This window comes from Epinephelus lanceolatus, chromosome 3, assembly GCF_041903045.1.
Source record: "Epinephelus lanceolatus isolate andai-2023 chromosome 3, ASM4190304v1, whole genome shotgun sequence".
Classification (NCBI taxonomy): domain Eukaryota; kingdom Metazoa; phylum Chordata; class Actinopteri; order Perciformes; family Serranidae; genus Epinephelus; species Epinephelus lanceolatus.
In genome coordinates this window covers 46,030,819-46,051,304 of record NC_135736.1, presented here as the reverse complement: position 1 = coordinate 46,051,304, position 20,486 = coordinate 46,030,819, and the positions used below count along the sequence as shown (strand labels likewise).

Sequence of the window (20,486 nt, the reverse complement as noted above, 5' to 3'; positions counted from 1 at the left end):
TTTTGCTTCTGTGGAGAACACGTGAAATTAGCAGTCTTACCAGGAGAATCTTTTTTTTTTCTTCTAAAATCAGAGGTTTTATTTTATTTGATTTTATCTTATGTAAAGGGCCAATCACACCTACAGGTGGCGCTAGAAACGCCGTGGCTTCAAAGACATTTGAAATGCCTGAAACGCCCTTTCAAGCCTGTAGAGCAGGGTGTGTGCGCAACCGGGCGATCAAAACATTGAAAATGGACCCAAGATGGAGCTATGGTGCTACTGGCGCCTGACTCCCAAAAGTTGAGATTATTTCAACTTTCAGCGTCTACAAACGCGCATCTAAAAAGATGCCAGAAAAATAATGCACATCTAAATTGACGCCAGAAAGACGCTCGTCATAAAAAATGCTTGAAAACCAGTCAGACTCGCCGTATCATAGGGAATCAATTGTCTTACTGGCGTCTCGTTTCTAGCGCTCCTTGTAGGTGTGATCGCCCCTAATTGGTCATTTTTTCCAAATGTTTGTGGTTGTGATACTCATTTTGGCCACAAGAGGCTACCCTACGTATGAAGTAGGACTAAAAGCATTTGTGTTTTCTTCCAGGTGAGGCAGGTTAGCAAAGATTAAAATACATTTTTAGCCAAAAGAAAGGCATGACAGTAATGTTCCATAACTTGCTAACACACAGTGCGTATTTACCTTCTGTTTAGAGTTTACTGAGAAATTAGAAATCACCTGGAAGAAGACATGAATGCTTTTAAGCCGTATTTAGATCATGGGGTAGTGGCAGACTTTAGCCTCTTGCCTTTTTTTTCACCCGCCTTTAAGTCACAAAAACAGGAGAAAAAACATTGTGATCAATCACCAGAATTTCTTTTCTCATTTGCCTCTAGGTAGTCATGATACAGGAAATCAAGTAAAAAGTGTCACTCACACTCTGGACGAGATGCAAATTCTTCAAATCCTCTTATAGCGCAGGCAAAACTGTCTTTATAATAAAAGTTAGTTTCGTAAGTTTTTCCTTCCTTTGTCTGTCCTTTGATCGAACTCCTTCCACTTATATACCAGAAGTAGGTCGGAGGACCAGGTAGCTGACATGTGCTTTCACAAGACAGCTCTGCATGGACACTTGGTACACTTGGTTTGAAGACCTTGGACCTCACCTGGAGAGCTGTGTATGTGGAGAACGATGAACAGTTTAGACTGAACTGTCAAGATACATGCACACACACACACATACACAAATTCACAGGAGTGTTTCCAGGATGAACCATTTTGAGTCTTCATCTGAAAATGTTACCTGTGACAGACAGAGTGACTCCAGGTGAACCAATAAATCTCCCATCTGGTTGGTGTGTTATGAACATGAACTTGTACACAGCTGAGTCGCTCTCTCTCAGGTCTGTGATTCTCAGAGTGCAGTCCTTGTCAGTAGAACTGTACTGTACACGACCTGCGTACTCTGCATCTGTTGTCAGATCCACTGGTGCAAAATCACCTCCTTTCGTGAACCATAATGTTTCTGTAACTGTTGTAGCTGGATCATTTCCTCCGGATGGGTATGTGTAGCTGCAGCGTATGTCCACTGTTGATCCTGCTAAGGCACAGATCTGAGTAGAGGTGTAAGTCACTGCCCGGTTATTTTGACCCTGTATCACTGTAACACAGAGCACATCAGGAACTACAGTCAGACTGATACCAACAGCAGGGCACAGAGTTCAGTTAGTAAGATGATTCTTACATATCAGATGCAATGATCCATGAATGAGCAACTTAAACAATACAGCAGTACAAAATAATATAGTGGAACTGTCTGACTAACATAATACACAGTTTCTAATATATCCTACACATGAATGTGTAAGGTAAACTGAAGTAATAATGATAAACCAAAAAATGATGAAAGTAAAGTTTGCAATATGTAGTGCCTATCTAATCTTAAACTGAGCCAGTGGCGCCACAAGGGGGCAGTCCGTCCCTCATCTGGTTCCCCGCTGGCGTAAAAAATTGTAGGCTGCCAATACTGTTTTTAAGAGTCTGTGGAAGACTTATTTTTTAAGATAGGGTGAAGATAGTGGTCTCATGTGAAACTAGACAACCTCAGGCATCCACTGGTACCAACTGTGCTGGCATAGCTTGTCGGGAAGGGGGCTAAGTAATGCTCCAAATTTAGGGTAACTTCCAGCAAGGGGACAACTGGCAAAGCAATTTTCAAAGCGGTCCCTTGAACTCTCAACTCAAGATATCTGAACAACAACAGCTTCTACTGGTGCTCAAGAGTCTCCCCTAAACTTGAGAGGGCTTGTTCATTGTAAGGCGGAATTTACACTTCTGCATCGAATCGACGCCGTAGTTATGTTGTAGGCTCTGTGTGGACGCAGAGCCTATGCCGTAACCTACGCCATAGCCTGACGTGCACCTCCCCAGAAAAGTAACTACGTGTCACGGTGACACAGACCTCCTGTCTGTTTCTGTAAGCTGAAACCATTTCCCTCAGTGGAAACAAAACTTTTATGAACTTTATTTTTACAGATAAGAAACAATAAATTGTGAAGACAATAGAACCTCCACAACAAAGCATTTTGAGTCTTGTGTGTGTCCTTTTATTGTATTTTCTCATCACTGTTCTGTCTGTAATCAGGTCACTGATTGTGAAAGGAGAAGTGCAGAGAACGTGACTTTGTGTGCTCAGTTTCAACCATAAATGGACACGGCTCACACAGGTCAGGAAATGCAAGAATAGAATTTGGTGTGAACGCACAGCCTATACAGCAATAGCACAATCATGCTGATACAGAGAAGTTCAGTTTGGTTAAGGACTTTGGTCTGTTCAGATGGAGACATTGTAGGACACAGATATGTTCATATTTGGCACTGTGTGTTGCACCAGCTTTCCCATTTGTCGTTAAAATCAAGCACAAATGCAACTAAATTTCATCGCCTATGGTTGACTTCAAACATCACATTAATTGTGCTGCTTTTGAAACACAAACTGCTTACACAAAAACACACATTTACACAATGAATGGTGAACTTTGGGGCTATTTCAATTTGTTTGTTTCCAAAATATGAACAAACTGTTAACTGACATCTAGTAAAGTCCCTCCATTGAAAAACTATATAAATGCATTTTAAAATCTTAAATCAACCTGCCCACGTTACACTCACTCTAGTTGCTGAATGCAACAGTGAAAGTGAAAGAAGTGAAAACATACCATACCTGATACAGAGAGAAAGAAGAAAAGGAATCCAACTGTTGCTACTTTAAAACCCATAACTCTGGCTTCAGAGACTTGAGAACACACCAGCTGGTAAATAACACACACGAGAAACACATCAATAAAATATAACTGACCGTGTGCTGTCTGCATTGCTGTATTTCACAGTCTTTACCTGCCATTAAAATCCAAAATGAAAAAGAATAACATCCAATTTCAATTTGTTGCTGAAGCTCTAAACTGAGCCGTGCAGGAAGTAGTGTTTGTATCACATGGAAAGACAAGTCGCCGTGTCCCTTCTGGGGTCAGGAGACGGTCACAAACTGTTACACAAGATGAGTTATCTTCCTTTATTAGTGAAACTGATAATAAAGCACTGTGTGGCGACCCCTGCTGTTGATTGCTCAGCAGAGTTTTTACATTTCACCTCACAGTTAAGTTTACAGGTTCTGGTGACAATCAGCTGTTCCCAGCTAAGAAAATCTAAGCTCTGTTCGCCATTGTCTCTCTGTGTGTCCCTGCAGGCCTCCTTCTGGGTATGTGGCAGCATTAGTTTCACCTCTTTCCACCAGTTTCCTTTATTTTCTGCATTTTTTTTTAACTTCCACACTCCATTCTTACCCCTCATACACATGTTATACTACTGACAGATACAAGGATTTTAAGAAAGCACTGGTGCAGCTTCATCCTTCGTCACAGTAACACAGATCAAGCAGTGCTCCTGTGGTGCTCAGTGAGAAATGCATGTTGCTAATACAGAGAGGGGAAGTAAATGGTGAATGGGCTTGCACTTGTATAGTGCCTTTCTAGTCGTCTGACCGTTTAAAACACCTTTTCACTGCTTGCCATATTTACACACATTCATGGTGGCGCCATACAGCAGGAAGCATACAAGGTGCAACCTGCTACTCCAATTAGAGGATGACCTGCTCTACCTCCTGAGCCCCCATCACTCACTGAAATCACATGTATGTATATGTGACCTCACTTTCGCCATGGAAGTCTTGACATACACAACTCAAGTGTAACTTGGAGGAGTAAATGAGACTTTTACTGTACTGAAGCGTGAAATGAGCATTCAGTAAACTATCTGCAGGGTAAAAGCGGATAACCTAATTTGATATACTAGAAGAGCTGTAATCCTGAGGCTGGATATCAGTCTGTTTTTGTCCACTGCTCACCAGCAGAGGGCCGTCAATATCTTTGTTTTACTCAGAGCCTCATTATATACAAAATGGTATCTTACTATAAAATGATGAAAACTCTGTGTGTGTGTGTGTGTGTGTGTGTGTGTCTGTTCCACGTTTTTCTCCTCACTGACTTGGTCAATCCATGTGAAATTTGGCACAGTGGTAGAGGGTCATGGGAGGATGCCAATGAAGCAATATTACATCAATTGGCCAAAGGGGGGCGCTATAGCCACCAATTGAAATTGCAAACTTTGAATGGGCATATCTCATGCCCCGTATGTCGTAGAGACATGAAACTTTGCACAGAGATGCCTCTCCTCATGAGGAACACATTTGCCTCAAGAACCCATAACTTCCGCTTATATAGATTTTCCGCCATTTTGAATTTTTTGAAAAACACTTCAAATGGATCTCTTCCTAGGAAGTTTGAGCGATCTGCATGAAACTGGGTGAACATAATCTAGGGACCAATATCTAAAGTTCCCTCTTGGCAAAAGTTGGAAAACTTACTAAAACTGAGCTTCTAAAAGGCAATGAATATTGCGGAGGGTGTGGCTCATCACATAAAGGTGTATAACATCTCAAGGGTTTCACCCATCACCACGCAACTTTGTAGGCATATGAGCACACATAATCTGAGGGGACCCCTCCATTATTGACCCCATCAAACAAAATGGGGGCACTAGAGAGCTCATTTCTTATCTAGGCCTAACCGCCATATGGATTATTACTAAACTTGGTAGAAATGTAGAACAGGACACCTCAAGGTGACTGGAGAAATTGGTGAACTCTAATTGGCAACTGGGTGGTGCTATAACAACAGAAAAATGCTTAAAAATGGCTAAAATGCTCCCCCTGTGGCCCAGTGTTAGGGTTTTTTTTCCTAATTTTTGGTATGACTAAGTCATGGTATAGTATGCTGCTGCAACAAGGGCTAGCCACACCTTTCCCATGTGAACTACCAGTGCGCCCCACTTTTAAGTCAATACAACATATAAACATTTTAACTATCTGCCTTTCAACGTGCTACCTCAACTACTATTGTACAGTTTTAGCCCACTAACTATCCCACTATTGGCGATGGTACTACTGTACTTTCAATAAAGCAATTGTACTATCAAATTCACAAAAACTCTGTCTGAATACATTGCTCTTCTTAATGGGTTTAATCTGCAATTTCCTATGACCTGTATCCCAAACACACACCATGTGAAACTGTATGTGGGCAACTGTGCACTCAATGAATATGGACTAGTTTATATAAATGGAGTTTGAACCCTGTGGCAGGAGCGTAGTTAGACAGAGGCTACTTGATTTATTGCGAGAACCTAAAAAGTAGTTCACAATTTCTCCATGTGTGTTTTAAAGTAATAGTCAGGTTGCACTGAGACATGTTTTGCTTTTTGCAGTTTTCCCACCTGTTTATACTAGCCACTAAAAATACCATTCATATAAGCTTTCAGTGGAAGCGATGGGGACAAAATGCACAGTACTCGTATTGTGTTTCAAGTTAGACAAATCGAGTGGCAATCTTCAGATACAGTTATCACAGAATGACATTTGCTCTGTGCTTTAAGTGTTGAGCTGCAGTGGAAGAACAGCAGCTATTTCACTATGCTCACACTCACCAATAGAAACAAGCTCCAGAAAATCGACTCACTGACCCTGCCACCACTCGCAGAGCATTCACCATAGCACACAGCCTCTGCCACCCCCTCAACCCTGCTTCATCCTCCTCCTTCCCTCTGGCTGCAGATACAGACAATACTCTGCAAGAGAGCTTTGCTTTGGGAGGAGTTTTATGCTCTCAGACATTATTGGTTAATAAATGACCTGGGGTTACTGTAACAGACTGGTGCTGTGCTGTCGTGGTGTTCTTGTCCGTTTATAACCTGCTCTGAGTAGACTGTGGTGCCATTTTTTCTCTATGGAGCACAATAAAGAATTAATCTGAATCTGAAAAATTATGTTTTTGTGTTTGATTCTTGTCTCATCCAAGTAAACTGGTGAGTCTTATTAAGCAGTGGCTGTTTCAGGTTGTGCATTAACAGAGTGAAGTTTATTACACTGTTTTATAGATGGACAAATGAGTCAGAGCAAACAAACTGATTTGAATTTTATTTGCACTCATTACTGATAAATAAAAGCTTCACCCTGAATAACAAACACAAAAACCCTGTGCAGCAGTGAGAGGGAACTGACATAACGTTGAAACTACCATACGTGCAATACATAGAAAACTGTGTGATAGATCTTACGTTTATCAATGTGTTACAATACACTAACACTACACTGCTACACTAACTATACTATACAAAATATACTGTACATTCTGTGAAATATATCCATGTCTATTTTGACTTCATGCACCTTCTCTGCCAGGACAGATGTGATATGATGGGGCTATCAATATTTCTTAAAATAAATTTGCAACATTAAAATCAACAATAACATTTGAAACTGTGAACATATGTATTGTACCTGCACAGGCACAAATATAGTTTGCATTCCACTCAAATCTTCTGCCACATGCTGCTGCCGACTGCCTGTGACGCTGACTAGATATGTCCACTTCAATGTCTGACTGCATCTGAAGAAAATCAAATAAAGTTTTGGTGAGTTATTTCTCAGAAATGTAACCAGGACGATGTTTTTAGTTTGTGAGTTTTTTCCTCATGCAGCAGACTCAAACCTGGCTGAGCTTCACACCAGGTCTTCCTGCACCTCTGCGTCTTCTCTCCGTGCTGCAGAGTCTGAGACGTTCTCATACACAGAGTCTGACTGATAGGGAGAGACGACAAGATGAGAGTGAGAATATGTAAATTATCTTCATGGCCTCATAAATTAACATCATTTTAACCATTCTGGTAGAGTAAGTTCTGCCACTGTGTCCCAGTCTCTGTCTCACCTCCGGAGTCTCTTTGGGTTCATTTGGTTCATTGGTGGAGTTCAGAGTTTTCTTCTTCCTGAATCTAATCCAAAAAAAAATAAGTAAAAGATCTGATCCAAAACTATGATAGAAAATATTCAAAGTAATCAGTGATGATTGATTTTTATATTTTCACCTCATGCAGAGACAAAATAGAAGCAGTAGAGTCGCTATCACAACCACCAGAGTCAGTCTGATGATATTCATTGTCCTTGTTGATTTACCTGGAAATGGAGAATGACAGTTATGAGATGACAGTTATGAGTCACACATGACTAATTAACATAATTAACTATTGAACACACCTGCTGTAATTACTGAAGTAAATAACATTATAAGGCATCTGACAGACCGGCTCATTGTGACACACAGACAGAAGTTTTTTGAAACCTAAATTTAACTCAAGAGATGATGAGAAGTAGTCATGAGTTTGGATTGAGGCTTGCCTCAACCTGCGGCTGTTGTGGCAAAGACACAGTCATTGTAAAAGAGGACCTGCTCTAGCAGGTGGGCTAGTGGGTGCCCCTAATTCCTTCCTCTTCCTATGAATAACGCATGCAGCATCTTTTCCACGTGAGTTGTGCCAGGATGGTGTTAACACACACCAAATGGTGCTCTAGTTTAAACTTGTGCCCAGTTTCAAGAAAAAGGGCCTCAATACATTTTCTTAAATCCATTGTCTGACTCGTATTTAAAATAATAATTAGTCAGTAAGAGGTTTTTATCTTACACTGGACAACTAATAGAAATGAAGATAAGCGGAGACTGCATTAAAAAAACCTGAAGCTGCTTTTTTAATTACAGAAGATGGTGAATTTGAAACTAGTAGAGCCAAATAAAGTAGTTATGATCTTCTCCTGTAAAGACTGAACAGATTTAAGCTGCTGTTTATTAGCTGTTACACTCACATTTCACATGAACAAAGTTGGAGTCAGACATCATCTTCCCCAGCTCGTTCTCAGCTGCACAGAAATACTGTCCAGAGTCAGAGGACTGGATGGAGCTGAAGACAAGCTGTGGCTCTTCACTGAGCAGTGTTTGATTCTTGGTCTTGTACCAGGTATAGTTAGCTGCTGGGTTAGCATCACTGCTACAGGTCAGAGTCACTGAACTGCCCTCCACTATCTCAGCAGAGGGACACACTGACACAGAGGGACGCTTTGGAGCATCTGGAGATGAATGAACATCAATAATTTAAAGATTAGGATCTGTTATTAAAGAACATGTATAACTATTCACTGTAATTGTATTGTCATGTTAGTGTTTATGAAGTGTGGTTTTTGTCCTGACACAGTGGAGTAAACTTACACACTGAAGGAGAGGGGTAATTCTCATATCCTTTCAGAGCACAGTAATAGGTGTTTGCAGGATTCAAGATGTCTGTAAAAGAAGATGTGTATTCCCAAATTGTCTGTCCATTCCTGTACCAGACGTAGTACTGGTGATTAAGTCGAGCACAACTGTTGTGGCATTTCAGTTCTGACCAGGTACTATGGAATGACCTCCTCACCTGCACCTGGAGATCTGGTTTTGTGGAGATGAAACAGAAATGTTATTCTAGATAAAACTGTCAACATTAATGCAAATTCACACACAAAACAATTATATAAATGTTTCCAAAATGATAATCATTTGGGGAAAAAACTTATGAATGAAAATGTTACCTGTGACAGACAGAGTGACTCCAGGTGAACCAGTTACAGTCCCACCTGGTTGGTCTGTTGTGAACCTGAACTTGTACACAGCTGAGTCACTCTCTCTCAGGTCTGTGATTCTCAGAGTGCAGTCCTTTTCAGTAAAACTGTACTGTACACGACCTGAATACTGTGGGTATGTTCTCAGATCTACAGGTTCATATTCTTTAAACCACATTTTTTTCGTCAGTCTGGTAAAACGTGAATTTATTCTGGATGGGTATGTGTAGCTGCAGTGTATTTCCACTGTTGATCCTTTTACAGCACAGATCTCAGTAGAGGTGTAAGTCACTCTCCAGTCATCCTGACCCTGTATCACTGTAACACAGAGCACATCAGGAACCACAATCAGACTCAGAACATCAGGAGACAGACTTTCATTTATAGCGAAGATACTACAATTTGTGAAGCTACAGCTCTGTGTTAGATGTCCTCTTATGACTTCTAATTAAAGTAAGAGAAGTGAACGTCTGGTGTTTAAGAGATGGCACCACATTGCACAACATAAAACCTTCCTCTGTATGTCTAAAGTGTGCTAACTGCCTCACAATATAAATGTAGATGTACAGTACCTTGTACAGAGAGAAGGAAGACGACAAATCCACTCGCTGCTGCTGCTAAATTCATAGCTGCTCCTCACGTCTCTGTTAAATCACAGCAGATCACGCACATGAGAAATACTGTGTGTCAGAAAGTCAGAATACACATTTCTATATTACAAAATGAGGATGTGGTCTGTGAAGACAGTGTGTGTCTGCTGTGGTTGGAAACGTTGCACTAAATAGATATGAAGGTGTTTAACCAGGCCTGGCTTCCTTCCTCTTTACTTCAGTAACCTACACAATCACACGAATGACCATGTTGAAATGGAGAAATGAATCTTCCAGCTGTTGTGGAGAGGATGCATTAGCTTCTTAAAATGCAGTTTGTGCACATGACAGTGAGATACAGAGCCTAACCTTCCAGCCCTCACTGACACCTCGCAGAGCACTGACCATAGCACACAACCCCTGCAGGCCTCTCAAACCACGCTTCATCCTCCTCCTCTCTGATACAGACAGCTACTCTGCAAGAGGAGTTTTCACTTTAAATAACCTGAGCTCAATATTATGCTGCGTTGTTGTGATGTTCTTATATGTGTCAGCTGTTCGGCGTGTTTGATGGCATAGACTGTGATGTCATTTTTTTCTACAGAGTAGAATAAAGAATTTATCTAATCTAATAAACTTAAGAAGCTTGCTTTTGTGCTCTTTCTGACTCTTGACCCATCCACACTGTAAACCCCAGTCCACCCATGACACAAAATTTCGAAGTACAGTCAACACAAATGCCACGGACTGTCAAAATGACATAAAAACTTAATGCTGACTTGTCACAAAAACTCATCCTTTGTGAACTTGACATACTTTTGAGTTAATTTGACTGGAATTTATAAATCCAATTTTACCTTATTAGTTTAAGGCCAATAAACAACACTGTCTTTGTGCACTTAATATATTGTGGCGTGTTGGGGCTAAACGGGTGGAGTTTCCCAGCATGCCACGTGTGTTTAAATGTGTCCTTAAAGGCTCTCTAAGTCTTCCTAAGCTTGAAAAGTTTTTGTCACATACAGCAAACATCTCCTCACGATCTGCCAGCTACATGTCCTCTAAATATGCTGTGAAAAAGTCCGGTCTCTGTAGGCAGCCCAGTCTCTGCAAATGGCAACAAAAACATTGTGGTCCAGGCTGCACCACACAGCCAGCGCAAGACCAGTGAAAACAAGCACACACACATGAACGCAGTGCCCACGTCTCACGGTCTCGCGCAAGTGCGCACACATGAACGTGGTGCCCAGAGAGGCAGTTAGAGCTGCAGGCTACAATGAGGCTAAAAGGCGAGGTAGCTCTGTTGTGTTTGATAACATTGTTGAACATAAACAGAGGTGAAGTGTTTTTGTAGCCATTTGTGGAGCCTGGGCTGCCTACAGAGACCGGACTTTTTCACAGCATATTCAGAGGACATGAAGCTAGTGGATCATGAGGAGATGTTTGCTGTATGTGACAAAAACCTTTCAAGCTTAGGAAGACTTAGAGAGCCTTTAATCACTCACGGTACTCATTACACAGTGATTATTGTTTATGTATTTCACAGTGCTTCTAATAGGTCACAGTTAATGTTGTGGTAAAACACATTTTGCCCCACAAGTTAGGTCATATACACAGTTAGTGACATCCCACCTGTGTGATAAGTGTGGTGCCTAACACAAAGCTGAGTTTGGATGAGACAAAGACCATTTCTTAGATCAGAATTCAGCTATTTTCCCTTAACTTATTTGATGGGGTGCTTCTTTAATTAAGGGATTTAGTGCCAGTAAATGCATCCCCAGGCCTGCCTTGTCCCCCAACCACACCTGTAGTCAGTGTCAGACTATAAAAGGCCCTTGGTGGCTGGGCTCATTCTTTAGGCTCCTGTTGTGGCTGGTTGTTAACAGATATATATAATTCTTTTTGTACACGTTCTTTTCTTTCGGTGAAGCACAGTGCCACCTTGTTGGGAGGCTAGGCACCCATGGTGAGGTCCCCGCACTTAATGCATGTGAGTAAAGGCACCAGGACACGTGTGTAGATTGCACCATTTTGCTGTGAACATTGCTGTGTTGCATCTGAGGTGAATTGGTGGTGGCACCTCTGGGCAATCCTCAGTGTGGTCTGCTTCTCTACAAGTGGCCTCTGCTCACTTGCCAGTTGTGGTTTTAGATTTTGGATCAAGACCCTTTTAAGCTAATTACAAACAGTATTTTAATTCCCCCTTATTGGTATTTGTGTTGATTTGACTATGTATGCTTTTTTTTTCTTTTCTCCCAGCAGCTCCAGTCCCTGATATTTGCTCATATTTGCTACACTAAACAAAACATTTGGTTTATTTTGACTTAACATCCCTGTCCTTGTTTCAGCAACGAGTCTGTGTGCCCTATTCCTAATTTTCGACTCAATTCAAGGCTCTTGAAAAAGAGTATCCTGGGTGGCGTTGTCGGTCCTCTCCCTACTTTTTCCACTTATCGCCTCCTTGTCACACTTGCAATTGAGAAATCTAACTTGCCACAATATATTTTTATAGTTGAATTAAATGTTGAAAACTGGTTGTAAAATGTGTACTTTTTATGTTCATATGACATATAATTGAATACACAATCAACAACAACAAAAAGTTGTGTTAAACTGACATAACATCCTGTAATGTGACGCTTTTTTTTTCGTCTCGTGTACTCAAAACTTTAATGCTACTGTGTTGTATTAAACTAAAAGTTCTGAGTGCAAGTTGTTGTTGAGTGAATTGGGTTTACAGTGTGGTGAGTCGGCTTTATTTTATCAAGCAGTAGCTGTTTAGGTGTCCATTAACACAGTAAAAGTTTATTACACTGTTTCATAGATAGACAAAAAAGTCAGAGTGGACAAACTGATTTGAATTTTATTTGCACTCATTACTCAAAAATAAAAACTTTACTCTGAATAATAAACAGAAGAGAGTTCATTCAAAGCTGAAATCAAAAACTTCCTGTACACTATCGCCCTCTGCAGCAGTGAGAGAGAACTGCCATGATGTTTAAACTTCCATACATGCAATACATAGCAAAGTATTGAGTCTCCCTCTGGTTTGACTGCATCTGGAAAAAAAACACATTAAGTTCTGGTGAGTTATTTCTCAGAAATGGAAGCAAGAAATTATAGACTCAGGAGACTCAAACCTGACTGACCTTCACACCCAGTGTTCCTGTTCCTCTGCGTCTTCTGTCTGTGCTGCAGTGACAGTGATCAAGGCTGAGACGCTGATATCAGGACCAGACTCCAACTGATGGAGAGAGACGACAAGATGAGAGTCAAAGGCCTCGTAAATGGAATTTGGATTTCATATTGAAATGTACTCAGACGTGTTTAAAGGACAAACTGTTTCCTTTTTATTGCTCTTTGCTACAAAGGAAATCTACAGTAAATGTGGTTGGGGTAAAAATACACATTATTTCTGTTTGTTTCTATTAAGGAAGATTTTACTAGTCAAGGTATATAACGATATGCAGTGTTGGGCGAGTTACTCTGAAAATTTACTACATTATATATTACCAGATACTTTCATTTAAAAGGTAAAGTTACTATAAAATATTACTGTGCAGAGTAATAAGTTACTTATTACACTGCTTTTGCGTTACTTTAACCAAAATGACCTCAGGAGAACACATAGGCATTTTAAATGGATGAGGGTCACGTTGTTTCACAGCAGGTAGTCAAAGCACAGAAGCTCCAGTTTATTACAGTTCATTTCAAATCCAGCGCTGCGCAGGTCTGACTCATGATTCATGTATTCACATACAGTGGTTACCACTTTGTATTCAAATGAAAAAAAAAAAAAATATATATGTAAAGCTATTAGACCTTTTTAAGTAAATGTCCTTGGAGGGTCAGGCAGAGGATCAAAATCTGATCATTATGAGATATGGATGCATATTTGAGTTTAGCACAACAAGCAGAATGGCGTGTGATCAAGTCACTGTGACGAGCGCAAATAAAAACACCAGAGCTGCAGACCCACCAGAGACAGAGTTATGCATAAAAACGGGGCTGTGTGCCGGGGTTGCTCTGCAGTTGTAGGGGATGTGAATGGAAACACTTGAGTAGTTTTTTCACCAAATACTCTTTTACTCAAGTAATTATTTGGATGACTACTTTTTACTTTTACTTGAGTAATATTGTTCTAAAGTATCAGTACTCTTACTTGAGTACAATATTTGGCTACTCTACCCACCTCTGATGACAACGCACAACTAACCCTCAGGGGATATTTTTATTTTTTGCTGGAGCACTGGCGGAAGTGGAGCGGTGTGGATCAGTGTGGATGAATGAATATTAAAAACAATAAGCTGTTTTTCAGGTAGTAAAACAGTATATGACATTGTAGATGTAATAACATTACCCGAAATCCTGTTGGTAACGTGTTATATTACTTTGTTACTGCTAAAAAGTAATGTATTACTGTAGTAACGTAAGTTCTGTCACTGTGTCCCAATCTCTCTCTCACCTCCAGAGTCTCTTTGGGTTCATTTTGTTCAGTGGTGGAGCTCAGAGTTTTCCTCTTCCTGAATCTAATCCAAGAACAAACAAACAAATACAAATTTTGATCAAACACTCCAATACTTTGAAATGAAACATTCAAAGTAAAAGATGGGTAATGATTAATTTTTATGGTTTCACCTCATCATCAGAGAAAAAAGAAGCAGTAGCACCAGAGTCAGCCTGATGATATTCATGATTATAGTTGATTTGTCTAGAATTAGAGATGGACAGATGTGAGATATACTGTACTGTACCTTACTAGAAGGGTTTGATTCATAAATCCGTTAATCAGCCAATACTTAATTTCATGTAGAAAATCTTAAAGTGTGTAGCTGCATTTTAGACCTTGAAGGTGGTCTGATAAATGGATGTGTGAAAGTTTGAGTCCCAAAGCTGCATAAAACTCTTTCTTGAGCAAGCAGAGCTCAAGCGAGCAGTTATGATCAGCAAAGACTGGACGGATTTAAGCAGTCATTTCTAAATAAGCTGTTTCACTCACATTTCACATTAACGATGATGTCATTAGACCTCCTCCTCCCCAGCTCGTTCTCTACTGTGCAGTAATACTGTCCAGAGTCAGAGGACTGGATGGAGCTGAAGACAAGCTGAGGTTCTTTACCGAGAGGTTGAGGGTTTGCGTTCGTCTTGTACCAGGTAAAAGTAGCTGCTGGGTTAGCATCACTGCTACAGGTCAGAGTCACTGAACTGCCCTCCACTATCTCAGCAGAGGGACTCACTGACACAGAGGGAAGCTTTGGAGCATCTGGAGGAGAAATGAATGTGAACAACTTAAAAGATTAGAATATGTTATGATGGACAGGTCACCAGACTATCACAGGGCTGACACATACAAACAGACAACCATTCACACTCACATTCACACCTATGGACAATTTAGAGTCACCACTTAACCTGAACTGAATGTCTTTTGAAAATCATGCCAAGTGTTGACAGAAGCAGCCCAAATCTCATCTGCCAGCTTGTTGCTACTTTTTCCAGCCGAACATAGTCAATAGTATCTCCAGTGGGCAGCCACCCACCCAAAATGGCAACACTGATCACAAGTATCTGCATATTTCTTCTGTTAGTAGTAGTTCAGCTTTTTGTTTTTTATTAAATAATACTGCTGTTTCAAGACTAATATTTAGAAGACCCAGTGAGGTTAGGTCTGAGATTGTAAATGTGTTGTAATGTCAGAACGTATGTGTCTTTTTTATCCTGACACAGTGGATTAAACTTACACACTGAAGGAGAGGGGAACTCCTCGAGTCCCTTTATAGCACAGGAGATGGCGTGTCCTTCATAAGAAAATGCCTCCATCCCCGGGCTTTCCTCCCCATTCTGGAGCCAGACGTAGGAAAGACGACCAGCTGGACTGCAGCTGCTCTTACACTTCATCTCTGCCTCAGCATAAAACTGACAGCCTTTTTTTCTGGTCACCTGCACCTGGAGAGCTGGATATGAGAACAAGAAACAATATTATTACTGATTCTAAAACAAAAAAATGATGACAGACGTTCAGTGCAACAGTTTCAGTTCTTAGAAGTTATTACACAAACTGAGTGATCCTTATTGACATGTTGAGTGTTTTTAAATGTACAGTGTTGGTCTGTGTTTACCTGTGACAGTCAGAGTTGTACCAGGTAAACTACTCCTCCATTCAAAGCTTGGTGTTGTGAATTTGAAGTGATACTCAGCTGAGTCGCTCTCTCTCAGGTCAGTGATTCTCAGGGTGGAGCGTCCTCTCTCTGTGTCAATGACCTGAACACGACCTGCAAACTGGGAGTCTTTACTAAGGTCCTCAGGCTGTGAGGGATTCTGCCACTGACCTTTACGTTCAGGACTGAACCAGAATTTGGATTCAACATCATCTAGGCTTTTGTAAGTGCAAGAAATGTTTACTGATGAGCCTTTTAAGGCACAGATGCTTCTGTTGGTGTACGTCACTCTGTTGCAGGTTTCACCATCGGCACCTGAAAGATAAAATAATATATATATTTTTTTCACATTTTCTAACGAGTGTCAGTGAGGAGTCACAACAGGGATTTCTGTATTAGCAATGCATGTACTGATACGGCTCCACTAGATGGTGATATGTCATTAGAAATCTGTAAAGTCAACTCACAGTCTGAAGGAGCAGGGAAAACCTCATATCCTCCTACAGCACAGGAATAGCTGTACGATAAATCAACGCTGCCTTGATAAGAGTACGACGTTTCTTCAGGTATTTTCTGTCCATTCTTGTACCAGATGTAGGAATAATTACCAGGTAGATGACAACTGCTCCGACATAAGACAGGAGAAGAGCTTCCGAAGTTGAAGTTCACCTTAAGATCTGGATTTGTGAAGTTATTGTTATTATTTTAGACAACACTGTCAACACACACACACACACACACACACACAACACATGTACATGTTTGTTTTTTAGATGTTGAAAATTCAGAAATAATAACATATGAATGAGAATGTTACCTGTGACAGACAAAGTGACTCCAGGTGAACCAGTTGAACTCCCACCTGGCTGGTTTGTGATGAACATGAACTTGTACTCAGCTGAGTCGCTCTCTCTCAGGTCTTTGATTTTTAGAGTGCAGTTGTTGTTTTCACAGTGATCCTGCACACGACCTGAATACTGTGGGTCTGTTGTCAGATCCACAGGAACAGGTCCATTCATTTTGGTAAACCAGAATGTTTTCTCAACTGTAGTAGCACGGCCATTTATTCTGGATGGGTATCTGTAGCTGCAGCGTATTTCCACTGTTGTTCCTTTTAAGGCACAGATCTCAGTGGAGGTGTAAGTCACTCCCCAGACATTCTGACCCTGTATCACTGTAACACAGTACACATCAGGAACCACAATCAGATCTGGTTTGTAAAAATGTACCCATGCTCTCTACACGGTTGTCACTACAGGGAGGAAGTGCCGATTCCATTCAAGTGTACTAACCCAGGTTGTTCAATGATTTTGACCTCAGACACTGAAGTACAGAAGCATGTTTCACGGCAGTATACAGAAATAAGCACCAGGAGGTTGCTATTGCTGACGCTGCTGGCCACGACCAAAATCGTCAAATACCACCACTTTGTCAGTGGATGTCAGGGTCAGACACAGACACACTGTGACACTCTTCATGGCGGTATGATACACACTGAATGGGGGCTATTTCTGACGCCACCTGCCTAGTAACTACCTTAGTATATAGAGCAACAAAGTCCCTCTAGGGTGAGTGGGAGGGGAGGTGGATGGGACAAAAAAACACCGGACTTTCACTCAGGAGTCCACTGTTTATTTTATTTGTGAAACCAAAAGTCAGTTGAGTTAATTTGATATCAACCTAGTGTGCTAGCCAGTGTGTGTAACATGCTTCAGTAGTAACGTATGTCACATGAAAAAAGTCATGTGACATTAAGTTAGTAAGAAGTGTACTTATTTTAAGATAAACCATGATGTTTTTTCTAAACCTAATGACGTGCTTTTGTTGCCTAAAGAAAAGGAAATAAATGTAAAAACGCAATGTTTTACCTACATACATACATCCATCCATCTTCTAACCGCTTCATCCTCTTGAGGGTCGCGGGGGAGCTGGAGCCTATCCCAGCTGACATCGGGCGAGAGGCAGGGTTCACCCTGGACAGGTCGCCAGACTATCGCAGGGCTGACACATAGAGACAGACAACCATTCACGCTCACATTCACACCTACGGACAATTTAGAGTTATCAATTAACCTAATCCCCAATCTGCATGTCTTTGGACTGTGGGAGGAAGCCGGAGTGCCCGGAGAGAACCCACGCTGACACGGGGAGAACATGCAAACTCTGCACAGAAGGGCTCCCACACCCGGGATCGAACCGGGAACCCTCTTGCTGTGAGGCGACAGTGACCTACATACATAGGAAGTTTATTTTGAAAAACACTGTATGTATGTCACCAGAAAGTATATTTTGGAAAAACACAATGCATGTAACAAGTGTCAATTGAGACACTGTCCATGAATGTCTAAAACCAATGGAGGACAGTACCTAATGTGTCCTTTTATGACATTTAGGCCCACTGACAAAGTGGCAGTGTTTGACACCAGGGGTCAGATACATAAAACCGTGTGTGGATTCATGACTAAAACTGTGTTTGTATGCAGCCCATATCCTGTTTCGACGGAGAAGCCTTGAGCAGCTTCAGTTCCCCATCTATGTTCTTTTCAAAGCCACCAGACTCCACTGAGAAAACCAGTAATTTTAGCTCAGCCAACACAGGAGCTGCTGGTTTATTGATGCACTGATCACTTAGTTAGCTAGTGTAACTGTGTGACTTTGGTGAATCAGAACTAACCCTATAAAACACCAAAGTCACACAATAACACAAACAGACTAACTGATCATGGCAGCGGTAGACCAGCAGCTCCTGTGTTCAGCAATGTTAATTCACATGTTGTCTCAATGGAGTCTGGCTCTGATGAAAGTCATGTAGCAGCGTCATTCTCCTGTTGGAAATCAGTGTCTGACGTTCAGGTAAAGTAGGGAAATATCATAAATATAGCATAGATTTTGTTGCTGACTAAATCCACAGCAGTACATCACTTAGCTTCAATGTCAGACTCCAGCCTGCTTCTCATAACTGGCTGACAGACATCTACTGTTTGTAATTTACTCTCTATGGATAAGTATCCCATACAGCCCCACTTCAAAAAATCTGAACTATCCCTTCAACATGTTAGCATTTCTAACCATGAGAAGAAAACATTATGTTTTCATTATTTTTAAAGGTATTTGGTCACAACCAAAGACTTGCACTGCCTGGTGATGATGGCACTATGAAAAGTCAAAGGATCATCAGAGATCAAAACACAAACCATGAATGTCTGCACGAAAATACAGATAAAATAATTTCACTTTTTACTCTGAATCACAAATGTCGGGATCATAGTGGCACAACAGGAAAGGTCAGAGGAATTCATCCTCCAGTAACCGTAAATGTGTTTACAACATTTTTTGACAATCAAACAATTGTTGAAGTATTTCAGTTTGGACCAAATATGCTGAGGAATAACCATAACTTCATTTGGAAGACTTTTATATAGTCAACACAAGTACAGCTGAGCCTTTTCTGCTGTTTGAAACTGTTGTAATAATGCTGTTTAGAATCAGTGAAATATCTCACATATAAAATATACAGTACCTGATACAAAGAGAAGGAGGACAACAAATCCACTTGCTGCTGCTTTAAAACTCATCGCTGGTTCTCTCCTCTCTCTGCTGTGACCTGAGAAACAGTGAAACTCATTAGCAGGCAAATAACATGAGAAATGTGACAATCACATTGAAAAAATACTATTGATATTTACCTCACTGTTGTGTCCACTCAGCTCTGCTCATCAGCCAAAGTCAAGAAAATCAGTTATGTTCTCCAAAATACAACATCCAATAAAATCAAATGTCAAAAGGGAACTGAATCTCTAAACTGAGCCAAAACGTGTGGCACATGTATAGAGCCGTTTCTTACGGACCATATCTGATCTGATAAAAAGGCACATTTCCTTCCTCCAGAAGCAAAGTACTAACCATGCCTGTGAAAGAGAGGCAAGAAGATAAGGTTGCCTGAGTTACGGCCACTACGTGTCATGCCATCCATATCATGTCTCTGTCAACTCACTGCATCTCTGTTTGACTGTGAGGACATGTGTACAGACAAAGGACTGAAACAAAAATGCCTTAGGTCTCTGTGCAGAAAAACACATTGTGAGGTCAGAAATAATAGCAGAGAGTGGATATTTCTTTAAGATCAAACATGAAATGTGTTTTATATACAGTGTATAAAGGGCCTCAGAATTGCATCTTTGCTCTATGCAGATGATGTGGTTCTGTTGGCTTTATCATACCGTGACATCCAGCATGGGACTGGCACTGGTGCTGGGGCAGTTTGCAGCCGAGTGTGAAGCAGTCAGGATGAGGTCAGTACCTCCAAGTCTGAGGCCATGGTTCACTTTGGGAAAGGATCGATTACACTCTTTGGGTTGGGAGAGAGTTGCTGCCCCAAGTTAAGTATTTTGGGTTCTGCTGACAGTAAAATGGAGTGTGTGATGAACTGTGATGAAGTGAGGGCTGAGCTAGGAGGCAAAACTTTTGATTTACTGGTCCATCTACTGTATATCCCAACCCTCTCCTATGGTCATGAGCTATAGATAGTGCCCAAAAGAACAAGATCACAGATACAAGCAGCCAAAAATGAATTTCCTCTGTAGGGTGGCTGGGCTCAGCTTTAGAGACAGGGTGAGGAGCTCAGACATCCGGAGGGAGCTCGGAATAGAGCCGCTGCTTTTTGGTATCAAAAGGGGTCAGATGAGGTGGTTCAGGTATCCGATCAGGATACCTCCTGGCCACCTGCC

The 20,486-nt window shown here is 41.0% G+C and overlaps 2 protein-coding genes across 2 annotated transcripts in view; both read right to left on the bottom strand.

The window, feature by feature from the left end:
• Nucleotides 1-19,719, bottom strand: part of LOC117255988 (uncharacterized) — a 28,229-nt gene extending 8,510 nt beyond the window's left edge. The window contains exons 1-13 of the mRNA XM_078166627.1: nt 19,446-19,719; nt 19,280-19,363; nt 16,577-16,933; nt 16,227-16,436; nt 15,721-16,074; nt 15,343-15,555; nt 14,601-14,864; nt 14,240-14,312; nt 14,067-14,130; nt 12,759-12,845; nt 3,204-3,291; nt 1,284-1,640; nt 918-1,154 (exon numbers count right to left, since the gene is read on the bottom strand). Of these exons, the coding sequence (XP_078022753.1) occupies nt 918-1,154; nt 1,284-1,640; nt 3,204-3,291; nt 12,759-12,845; nt 14,067-14,130; nt 14,240-14,312; nt 14,601-14,864; nt 15,343-15,555; nt 15,721-16,074; nt 16,227-16,436; nt 16,577-16,933; nt 19,280-19,334 (2,359 nt within the window). The 5' untranslated portion in view covers nt 19,335-19,363; nt 19,446-19,719. The remainder of the gene's footprint in view (nt 1-917; nt 1,155-1,283; nt 1,641-3,203; nt 3,292-12,758; nt 12,846-14,066; nt 14,131-14,239; nt 14,313-14,600; nt 14,865-15,342; nt 15,556-15,720; nt 16,075-16,226; nt 16,437-16,576; nt 16,934-19,279; nt 19,364-19,445) is intronic.
• On the bottom strand, nt 6,523-9,682 carry LOC144462514 (junctional adhesion molecule A-like). The gene is made up of 8 exons (XM_078166477.1): nt 9,587-9,682; nt 8,985-9,332; nt 8,629-8,844; nt 8,229-8,489; nt 7,457-7,544; nt 7,300-7,363; nt 7,084-7,172; nt 6,523-6,981 (listed from the first exon to the last, which is right to left on the bottom strand). Exons 1-7 carry the CDS (start codon nt 9,639-9,641, stop codon nt 7,095-7,097), a joined length of 1,110 nt encoding a protein of 369 aa, XP_078022603.1. The 5' UTR covers nt 9,642-9,682; the 3' UTR covers nt 6,523-6,981; nt 7,084-7,094.
• Nucleotides 19,720-20,486: the final 767 nt, after the last annotated feature.

Bases quoted from the DNA above. Each gene is read 5' to 3' on its own strand.
- LOC144462514 (XM_078166477.1), bottom strand. From the start codon at position 9,641: ATGAATTTAGCAGCAGCAGCGAGTGGATTTGTCGTCTTCCTTCTCTCT. The intron at 7,545-8,228 runs GTGAGTGTAACA...CTCCATTTCCAG, and splicing joins CAACTTTGTTCATGTGAAAT to GTAAATCAACAAGGACAATG. The intron at 7,173-7,299 runs GTGAGACAGAGA...TCTCCCTATCAG, and splicing joins AACCCAAAGAGACTCCGGAG to TCAGACTCTGTGTATGAGAA.